At 46.5% G+C, this 11,217-nt stretch overlaps 1 protein-coding gene across 1 annotated transcript; it reads left to right on the top strand.

Moving 5' to 3' along the window:
- Nucleotides 1-2,181: 2,181 nt before the first annotated feature.
- Nucleotides 2,182-4,582, top strand: ENH_00051560 (CAM kinase, CDPK family TgPK6, putative; the record flags this gene model as incomplete). The annotated part of the gene is made up of 4 exons (XM_013581392.1): nucleotides 2,182-2,932; nucleotides 3,149-3,630; nucleotides 3,793-4,093; nucleotides 4,164-4,582. 4 exons carry the CDS (start codon nucleotides 2,182-2,184, stop codon nucleotides 4,580-4,582), a joined length of 1,953 nt encoding a protein of 650 aa, XP_013436846.1.
- Between the last annotated feature and the right edge of the window lie 6,635 nt (nucleotides 4,583-11,217).

The following is an 11,217-nucleotide window of genomic DNA, read 5'->3' as shown; positions in this document are numbered from 1 at the left end:
ACTAAATCTAATTAAAACTCATCAAATGAAAAACTCCGGCCCCAAGGAACCCCACAGACGCGGGCCCAAGGGTCTGTAGGGGCCCCTGGGGGCCCCTGGGGGCCCCTGGGGGCCCCTGGGGGCCCCTGGGGGCCCCTGGGGGCCCCCCTTCCAGCCCCAGGGGCCCCCGAAGGGCCCCACAGCAAGGGGCTTCAGGGGTCCCGGGGGGCCCCACAAGCAAGGGGCCTCAGGGGGCCCCACGGGGGCCCCCAGGGGGCCCCAAGGGGCCCCCAGGCAGGGGGCCCCACAGGGGCTTTTGTGGCCACTCTTTGGTACATAACTAGTACCCTTTAGGCCGCCATTTGGGGGGCCCCCAGACTTGATTTTAATAACTGTGGGGCCCCCGAGCTCGGCGACAGAAGAAGGGAAGTGGACTTTCAGGGTTTAGGGTTAGGGTTTAGGGTTTAGGGTTAGGGTTTAGGGTTTGGTCTTCAGAGAGGGCTTGACTGCGCAGTCGCAGCCGAATTGCTTTCCCGCAAAGTGCAGACCAGAAGCCAGCAGTTCCTCTGTGCAGCTAGCTAGCTAGCTAGCTGCAGCTAGCTAGCTAGCTGGCTAGCTAGCTGCAGCTAGCTAGCTAGCTGGCTAGCTAGCTGCAGCTAGCCAGCCGGCCAGTTCTACGGCTAGCCAGTTAGCTAGATAGCTTGCAATATGTAGCCACCTAGCTAGCTAGCTAGCTAGCTAGCCAGCTAGCTAGCTATGTGGCCAAGTATCTGTATAGGTGGCTAGCCAGCCAGTTTCACAGCCAGCTAGCTAGTCCCACGGCTAAGTAGCCAGTTCTACAGCTAGCTAGCCAGTTGTACAGCTAACTAGCTAGCTAGCTAGCTAGATAGCTAGCTAGCTAGCTAGCCAGCTAGCTGTTTCCGCGTTCCTCGTAGCCACTACTGCGTTGGCTCTCCAGCTCGCGGACAGCCGAGCGGCTTTTTCGTTTGCAATTTTCTGAATTGAACTAAAGAGCTTTCCAAGCGGCCTCGGCCGCGGCGTAGCCCCTTTCTAATAGGTAACTTAATACACATATATATATATATATATATATATATATATATATATATATATATATATATATATATATATATATATATATATGCATATATATATATGTATATAAATGCAATTCATATATATATATATTATATATATATGTATATATATATATATTAAATATATGCATGTGTGTGCAAATGTGTGTATTATGTGTAACTGTGGAATGAGATAAGCATTTTGGAAGTTGCAAAGCTGCGGATTTCGGAGTTGCGACGCAGCGTGGGGATTTGGCGGGCGGCCTGGGCGGTTAGTTTTGCGTAAGTGGCGAGTTTGAGATTATTTAATTTGTTTATTTGGAGTTAATTAATTTGCGCGAAAGTTTGGAAAAGAGTGAAGGTTTGGAGGTTTCGCGAGTCGGGCGGCGCGAGGCGCGGTGTCGTGACACCCGGCGGGCAGCGGGAGGGAAAGCTGCGGAATCCGGCGGCGGCAGTCGCCGGGAAGCTGGCGATTTGGCGGAGTTGGAAATAAAAGTGGAAATTGGATTAAAAGGGGCGGAGAAAGCAGCGGAAAAGAAGGCGTTTTGGGCGCGAAGCTGCGCGGTTGTGCGCCGAGGCGGCGGCGCGGCGCCGCTGGGCTGCTTGGAAAGCGGAAAGCGCGGCTGTTTGCGCGGCTGCTGCGAGCTTCCGCGGCAGCAGCGGCGAGTTGGGAATAAAAGCGAAGCAACGCGCGAAAAAGAAAGCCAAAAAGCCCGAGAAAGCCCGCAGAAGCCGCGGGCTGTGTGTTCAAGTCGGGGCCCCGCGGCGGCGGCGGCGGCGCATGCCGCCGCGCCGCGCCGCGTGTGCAGCCGCGGCTGCAGCAATTCTTTCGGCTTTTGCAAACGAAGAGCTTTCTTGAATTCCTCGCGGACTCGCAGCGTCAGTGCGGCGGAGGCGCTTGCTGCTGCTGCTGCTGCCGCTGCCGCTGCTGCTGCTGCTGCTGCTGCTGCTGCTGCTCGTGCTCCTCTTTGTGTGGTGGTGAGGTCTTTCGGACTTTCGCGCGCGGAGCTGCTCCCGCTGCTGCTGCCGCTGCTGCTGCCGCTGCTGCCGCCGCTGCTGCCGCGGCTGCTGCTGCTGCGCTGCTGCGCTGCTGCGCTGCTGCTGCGCTGCTGCTGCTGCAGCAGCAATGCTGCAGGTGCTGTGGGAGTGCCGCTGCTCGGCGACGCGGCCGGGCGACCTGCTGGCGCTCGTGGGCAGCCACGAGCGCCTGGGCCACTGGTCACCCCACAAGGCAGTGGTCTTGACCACTGACGCGGCTTCCTTCCCCACCTGGCGCTCCCCCCCCCTGGCCTTCCCGGGGCCCCCCGGGGGGCCCCCCGGGGGGCCCCTGTCGCTGGAGTACAAGTTTCTGATATTGCGGGCCGGGGGGGGGGTGGAGTGGGAGGCCTTCAGCAGCAACAGGAGGGCCTCCTTTCCCGCCAACTGTCTCTCCAGAGTCCAGAACGTTTGGGGCTCTCTTGCTGCTGCTTCGGTGACGGCTTTTCCGCTGTCTCCCGACTGCTGCGCTTCGCGCGGTGTACGTACACCCGAGCAGCAGCCGGCTGCGCAGACACCCGAGTGCGGTGTACGTACACCCGAGCAGCCGGGTGTGCGGACGCCCGAGCAGCCGGGTGTACGTACACCGCGGGAGGGCGCCGGCGACTGCAAAGGGCTCTCCGACGCGGAGGACGGCTTCGGGGCCCCGCCCCCCCCCGCTGCTGCTGCTGCTGCTGCTGCTGCTGCTGCTGCTGCTGCTGCTGCTGCTGCTGCTTCGCTGCCGCCGACTGCAGCAGCCGACGAGGCCGGCGGCGGCCTCCGCCCCGCCCTCAAACGCTCCGCCTTCATCCTCGCCAACACCGGCCCCATCTCCGACTACTACCTCATGGACAAGACCATTGGTCCGATCTGCTGCTGCTGCTGCTGCTGCTGCTGCTGCTGCGTGTCTCCCGCTGCTGCTGCTGCTGCTGCTGCTGCGTGTCTCCCGTATCTCCCCCTCCCGCTGCTGCTGCTGCTCCCCTGCCCCTCCCCGTCCCCCTCCCCTCCCGCTGCTGCCCTCTGCTGCTGCTGCTGCTGCATCACTCGCTGCTGCTGCTGCTGCTGCTGCTGCTGCTCAGGGCGGGGGACTTGGGGGGAGGTAAAGCTGGTGGTGGACAAGCAAACTAAGGCCCGTCGAGCCGCAAAGAAGATCCCGAAGTGTTACATCGAAGACGTGGAGAGATTTCGGCAAGAAATAGAAATAATGAAGAGTTTGGACCATCCAAACATAGTTCGACTCTTTGAAACATTTGAAGATGTCTCCGACTTTTATTTAGTGATGGAGTTCTGCGGCGGCGGGGAGCTCTTCGACCGGCTGATCGCTTCGGGTGTACTGACAGAGCGGCTTGCATGCGCCGTCATGAAGCAAGTGCTTGCTGCAGTTGCTTATTGCCATTCCCACAGAGTGGCGCACAGGGACTTGAAGCCGGAGAACTTTCTCTTTTTGAATCAGCAGCAAAACTCTCCGATGAAGTTAATCGACTTCGGACTTGCTGCCAAGTTCAAACCCGGACAACCCATGAGAACCAGGGCCGGCACGCCCTACTACGTCTCCCCGCAGGTCCTGCTGCTGCTGCTGCTGCTGCTGCTGCTGCTGCTGGGGTGGTAGTGCTGCTGCTGCTGCTGCTGCTGGTGTATTCCGCTGCTGCTGGTGGTGCATTCCGCTGCTGCTGCTGCTGCACTCCGGTGCTGCTGCTGCTGTTGGGGTGTACGTACACCGCAGGTGCTGGAGGGTCGCTACGGTCCGGAGTGCGACGTGTGGTCGGCTGGGGTGATGATGTACATTTTATTGTGCGGCTATCCGCCTTTTAATGCTCCTTCGGATCGGGGAATTATGAATAAAGTGAGGACAGGCCACTACACTTTTCCGGAGGCGGAGTGGGCTCGGGTGTCTCTACAGGCCAAGGACCTCATCTCCCGCCTGCTGGACAGACACCCCAGGACCCGCATCAGCGCCGAACAGGCCATTCGCCACCAGTGGTTCAACATGCACCTCCCCGACAGCCTGGACACACAGCCCCTAGGTACTCCCCTCCTCCTGCTGCTGCTGCTGCTGCTGCTGCTGCTGCTGCAGTGTTGCTGCTGCTGCTGCAGGAATAGACATTCTGAGCAAGTTCCGCCGGTTCCAGAGCCTGAGTCGGCTGAAGAAGCTGGCGCTGACGGTGATAGCGCAGCACTTGGACGACTCGGAGATCGAAAGTCTGAAGAAAGTCTTCACGCAACTCGACTCGAGAGGCGACGGAGTTCTTTCTCTGGACGAAGTCCGCGAGGGGCTGCGCCGCGGCGGCGTGCTGCTGCCGCCGGACTTGGTGCTGCAGGAGGTGCTGCGGGGGGTGGACACCGCAGCAACTGGCTGCATAGATTATACGGAGTTCATTGCTGCTTGTCTCCACCAGTCCCACTACATCCGCGAGGAGGCCTGCAGGGCCGCCTTCCGCGTCCTCGACATCAACGGAGACGGACACGTCAGGTCCGCTCTTGCTGCTGCTGCTTCCTTTCTTCCCATGAGTTAATTGGAGTTAATTGGAGTTTTTTGGAGTTTTTTGGAGGTTTTTGGAGTTTTTTGGAGTTGATTGGAGTTTTTTGGAGTTGATTGGAGTTGTTTGGAGTTGTTTGGAGGTTTTTGGAGTTGTTTGGAGTTATTTGGATGTTTTTGGAGGTTGTTTGGAGTTATTTGGGGTTATTTGGAGTTGATTGGATGTTTTTGGAGTTGATTGGATGTTTTTGGAGTTATTGAAGTTCTTTGGAGTTTTGGGGGGTTTTTGGAGGTGTTCGGAGGTTTTTGGAGTTGTGTGGACTTTTGGGGTTCTTTTTGGAGTTGTTTGGATGCTTTTGGAGGTTTTTTGGAGTTATTTGGAGGTTTTTGGAGTTGTGTGGAGTTGTGTGGAGTTGTTTGAAGTTATTTGAAGTTGTTTGAAGTTTTTGGAGTTATTTGGAGCTGTTTGGAGTTTTTGGAGGTTTTCGAAGTTGTTTGGAGGTTTTTGGAGTTGTTTGGAGTTGTTTGAAACTTTTTGGAGTTCGTTGCATTTATTTGAAGTTATTTGGATTTGTTTGAAGTTGTTTGAAGTTGTTTGAATTTATTTGAAGTTATTTGGATTTATTTGAATTTATTTCAAGTCATTTGAATTTATTTGAATTTATTTGAATTTATTTGAAGTCATTTGAAGTTATTTGGAGTTTTTGGAGTTTTTGGAGTTTTTGGAGTTCGTTTCATTCATTTGAATTTATTTGAAGTTGTTTGAAGTTATTTGAAGTTATTTGGATTTCTTTGAATTTATTTGAAGTTATTTGAATTTATTTGAAGTTATTTGAATTTATTTGAAGTTATTTGGAGTTAAATGGATTCATTTGAGAAGTTAAGTTGAAGTTAAATGGTTTTATTTGGAGTTATTTGGATTTATTTGAAGTTATTTGAAGTTATTTGGATTTATTTGGAGTTAAATGGATTTATTTGAAGTTAATTTGAAGTTAAATGGATCTATGGAGTATTAAATGGATCTATTTGAAGTTATTTGAAGTTATTTGGATTTATTTGAAATTAAATGGATTTATTTGAAGTTAAATGGATTTATTTGAAATTAAATGGATCTATTTGAAGTTAATTTGAAATTATTTGGAGTTAAATGGATTTATTTGAAGTTAATTTGAAGTTAAATGGATCTATTTAAAGTTATTTGGCTTTATTTAAAGTTATTTGGATTTATTTGAAGTTAATTGGATTTATTTATTTGAAGTTAAATGGATTTATTTAAAGTTATTTGGATTTATTTGAAGTTAAATGGATTTATTTGAAGTTATTTGGATTTATTTATTTAAAGTTAATTGGATTTATTTATTTAAAGTTAATTGGATTTATTTATTTAAAGTTAATTGGATTTATTTATTTGAAGTTAAATGGATTTATTTATTTGAAGTTAAATGGATTTATTTATTTGAAGTTAAATGGATTTATTTATTTAAAGTTATTTGAATTTATTTGAAGTTAATTGGATTTATTTATTTGAAGTTATTTGGCTTTAAATGTCTCAATTGGAGTTATTTCTGCAACTTCGATTTGCGGAATAAATTTATCATTTGAGTTCTTTTGTTTTCGAATTCCCAATTTGCTGCCAACTCATTTCTGCCCGTTTTTACGTGCGTTTTGCTGCTGCTGCTGCTGCTGCTGCTCCTGCTGCTGCTGCTGCTGCTGCTGCTGCTGCCGCTGCTGCTGCTGCTGCTGCTGCTCCTCCTCCTCCTCCTCCTGCTGCTCCTGCTGCTGCTGCTGCTGCTGCTGCTGCTGATGCCGCTCCTCCTCCTCCTCCTCCTCCTGCTGCTGCTGCTGCTGCTGCCGCTGTCTGCTGCTGCTGCTGCTGCTGCTGCTGCTGCTGCTGCTGCTGCTGCTGCTGCTGCTGCTGCTGCTGCAGCGCGGAGGAGCTGCGGCAGGTGTTTCACATGGCGGGGGACCTGGAGACGGACGCAGCAGCAGAACTGCACGAGGCGGACGCGGACGGCGACGGGAAAATAAACTTCGAAGAGTTTTGCGGACTTATGCGCAAAGTCCCTTCGCTGGCGCTGGTCACGGAGCACACTGTCTCCCTCATGCGCAAGACCTGCAGCAGAACCAACGTCTCCGACATGGCCTGCATCAACTGACTCTGCTGCTGCTGCTGCTGCTGCTGCGGCGGTGGTGCTGCAGCTGCTGCGGTGGTTGTGGTGCTGCAGCTGCTGCTGCGGCGGTGGTGGTGCTGCTGCTGCTGCTGCGGTGGTGGTGCTGCAGCTGCTGCTGCGGCGGTGGTGGTGCTGCAGCTGCTGCTGCGGCGGTGGTGCTGCAGCTGCTGCTGCGGCGGTGGTGGTGCTGCAGCTGCTGCTGCGGTGGTGGTGGTGCTGCAGCTGCTGCTGCTGCGGTGGTGGTGCTGCAGCTGCTGCTGCGGTGGTGGTGCTGCAGCTGCTGCTGCTGCGGTGGTGGTGCTGCAGCTGCTGCTGCTGCGGTGGTGGTGCTGCAGCTGCTGCTGCGGCTGTGGTGGTGCTGCAGGTGGTGCTGCGGCGGCTGGGCGGCTTTTGCTGCTGCGGCTGCAGGTTTTGTTGGCGGGAGTGGTGGCGCAGCTGCGGGGGTGGGGTTGCTGCTGCTGCTGCTGCTGCGGCGAGGCACTTTGCTGCTGCTGCTGCAGCGCCTGCTGCTGCTGGGAGGAAACTGTGCACAGAAGCAGCAGCAGGGAGCGCAGCAGCAAGTGCAGGCGCTGACGCTTTTGCGGGCCGTGGCCTGGCCGGAACCAACTCCAGCGGGCAGCAGCAGCAGCCGCAACTGCTGCTGCTGCAGCTGAGGAGCAGCGCGACCGGGAACTCGACCCGGCCGGATGCTGCTTCCGCTCGAGCTGCAGCAGCTTCGAGAGCTTCTGAGTGGAAATAATTGCAAATTACAGAAATAAAACTCAAATAAAGAATGCAAAAAGTAAAAGAAATGCAAAGAATAAAAGAAATGCAAAGAATAAAAGAAATGCATAAATGTGTCGCTGCGCCTCCGCCGCAGCAGTACTGCCGAGCTGCGCATACACCCGAACGCGAGCGCCCCAGCCGCCGACAGTCTCGGCGGCTTTCGAAATTTGAGTTGCAGAAGAAGTGGAAGAAATAAAAATTAAACAAATTAAACAAATTAAACAAATTAAACAAATTAAATGAATTAAAATGAATTAAATGAATTAAATGAATTAAATGAATCAAAATGAACTCCTCTTGCAGCCAGTGCGCAGCCAACTGCTCTTTAGGCGCCGCTTTGCAGCCAATTTGCTCTTGTGTTCATTTCGGCAATTCGGCGAAATTTTTTCGGTTTTTATTTCTACAGAGCCAAACTAACGCCGCCCCTCCAGGGGCTTAGTTCTTTCTTCTGCTGCTGCTGCTGCTGCTGCTGCTGCTGCTGCTGCTGCAGTGCTGCTGCTGCTGCTGCTGTGCTGCTGCTGCTGTGCTGCTGCTGCTGCTGCAGTGCTGCTGCGGTTGCTGTCTTGCTGCTGCTTTTTCTGCTGCTGCTGCTGCTGTTTGTGCTGATGTTTCTGCTGCTGTTTGTGCTGCTGCTTTTTCTGCTGCTGCTGCTGCTGTTTCTACTGCTTCTGCTGCTTTTGCTGCTGCTGTTGTTGATGCTGTGTCTGCAGCACTAGCGGGGTGCAGCTTCGCAGCAGCTCATATACCCCGTTTTAGGGTTTAGGGTGTAGGAAAGGGTTTAGCGCGGGAGCGTATGCTATTTAACACTTTATAAAGCAAACAAATAAACTAAACAAATGATTAAACAAAGACACTGAATTAGTGCATTTATTTGTCCATTTATTTGCCTCTTTTTCAGTCCAACTGCCTTTGTCGGAGCTCCGCGTGCGCAGCGTCGGGGTGTACGTACACCCCATCGCCGCTGGGGTGTACGTACACGGCAGCGCCGCTGGGGTGTACGTACACCGCAGCGCCGCTGGGGTGTACGTACACCCGAGTTTACTGGCTGAAGGCGTTTTGGACGGAGTGCATGTCGTATTTGTAGTGCGTCTTTTGGGCTTCGAGTTTGTCGATTTTGGCGATGGCTTCCTGCGGGGGGTGGTTTGGGGTGTACGTACACCGCAGCGCTGCAGACTCACCTCCAACTGCTCCTCCGGACTTTCCACTTTCATTTCTGCAGCTTCTTCCGCCTTTGCTGTTTCCGCGCCGTTCAAAGCAGCTTGTTCTTCCTGAAGGAATAAAAAAAAGAAAGGAATAAAGAAAAGAAAGGAATAAAGAAAAGAAAGGAATAAAGAAAAGAAAGGAATAAAGAAAAGAAAGAAATAAAGAAAAGAAAGGAATAAAGAAAAGAAAGGAATAAAGGAAAGAAAGGAATAAAGGAAAGAAAGGAATAAAGAAAAGAATGTTTTCTTGAAGCAACAACTTGTGCATTTTATGCATTACTTCATTTGTTCAATTAATTCAATTAATTTGATTAGTTTGATTCATTCATTTATTTGATTAATTCGTTTGTTTAATTAATTCAATTAATTTGATTAATTCATTTATTCGATTAATTCGTTTATTTAATTCAATTAATTCAATTAATTCATTTATTCGATTAATTCGTTTATTTAAGTCAATTAATTCAATTAATTCATTTATTCGATTAATTCGTTTATTTAATTCAATTAATTCAATTAATTCAATTATTCGATTAATTCATTTATTTAATTAGATTAACGAAGTGGAAAATTGGAAAGTGAAATAAAATTAATTATTCATCAAAAAAGAATTAATTAATCAACAGTGGGGAATTAATTGATTTAAAATGAATTAATTGATTTAAAATAAGTTAATTCATTTAAAATGAATTATTTCATTTTAAAGCAATTAATTCGTTTTAAATCAATTAATTTAAGTTAATTATTTCACTTTAAATCAATTAATTTGTTTAAAATGAATTAATTAATTGGAAATGAATTAATTTGAAATGAGTTAATTGATTTCAGATGAATTAATTCATTTATAACGAATTAATTGAATTAAAACAAATTAATTGAATTAAAACAGATTAATTGAATTAAAAAAAATAATTGATTTAAAACAAATGAATTGATTTAAAACAAATTGATTAATTAAAAGGAGTTCATTTATTAAAAGGAATTAATTAATTAAAAGGAGTTAATTGTTTAAAAGGAATTAATTAATTAAAAGGAATTATTTAATTAAAAGGAATTAATTAATTAAAAGGAATTAATTAAAAGGAATTAGTTAATTAAAAGGAATTAATTAACTTAAAGGAGTTAGTTAATTAAAAGGAATCAATTAATTAAAAGGAAATAAGTAATTAAAGGGAATTAATTAATTAAAAGGAATTAATTAATTAAAAGGAATTAACTAATTAAAAGGAATTAATTAATTAAAAGGAATTAATTAACTAAAAGGAATTAATTAATATAAAGGAATTAATTAATTAAAAGGAACTACTTAATTAAAATGAATTAACTAATATGGAGGAATTACTTATTTAAAAGGAATTAATCAACTAAAAGGAATTAATTAAAAGGAATTAATTAATTAAAAGGAATTAATTAATTAAAAGGAATTAATTAATTAAAAGGAATTAATTAATTAAAAGCAATTAATTAATTAAAAGCAATTAATTAATTAAAAGCAATTAATTAATTAAAAGCAATTAATTAATTAAAAGAAAATTAATTTTTCAGAAACAAATTTCATAAATTTGAAAAGTTCAAATTTTCTTTCAAGTCCTTCCACTTACCATCACTTGAGTCATCGCCTCCTCCACGTCTGAAAGAAATTCAAATTAATTCAAAGTTTTAAATTCAAATTAGTTCAAATTAATTCATTTTAATTCAATTTAATTCAAATTAGTTCATTTTAATTCAATTTAATTCCATTTAATTCAAATTAATTCAAATTAATTCCAAGTAATTTGAATTAATTTGAATTAAATTGAATTAAATTAATTTTGAATTAAAATGATTTAAATTGAATCAATTTGAATTAAATTGAATTAATTTGAATTAAATTGAATTAATTTGAATTAAATTAATTGAAAGAAAACATTTAAGTGAAAAAACGCAAACCTGCGACGGAGTCCGGCTTCACGACCATCACGGGAATGGGCACTGAAGGAATTTAAAAGAATTAAATAAAATAAAAATAAAATAAATTTATTTAATTTAATTTAAATACTCATTTCCGGCTCCTGCATTCGCTGCAAAATGCCCGAAAGTCCACCAGCTGCTGCATGCGCAGCAGCAGCTCCTGCATTTGCTGCTGCAGCAAATCCAAGAAATCAAACCAAAAGCCTTTTTGCGACTAAGTCCAAAAGTCTTACCTGGGGTCCCCTGGGGCCCCGGGAACTGAATTTCGACGGAGGCCCCGGGGCCCGCGTTTTGGCGAGCTGTTTGCATGCAAAGGGGGGAAAAGAATTCAATTAAAGGCAACAGAGGCTGCTGCATGCAAAATGAAAAGTCTTACTTTCTTGAAAGGCCTGCTTTCCTGCAGAAACTTCATTCAAAATCCCCGAGAGCTCCTGCTGCAGGGCCCCCAGCTTGCTTTGCTGGTCCGCCACCATGGCTTTGAGCTGGTCAATAGAGGGGTCAATTTGCGCGCTGAAAAGAAAAAATTCAAAAATAATAAATTAAAAGGAATTAAAAGTAATTAAAAAAGAAAAAAAGAATAGTTT

The sequence above is a fragment of the Eimeria necatrix genome, genomic scaffold (assembly GCF_000499385.1).
Source record: "Eimeria necatrix Houghton genomic scaffold, Enh_scaff408, whole genome shotgun sequence".
Lineage (NCBI taxonomy): Eukaryota > Apicomplexa > Conoidasida > Eucoccidiorida > Eimeriidae > Eimeria > Eimeria necatrix.
This window is presented reverse-complemented; position numbering and strand designations above follow the sequence as displayed.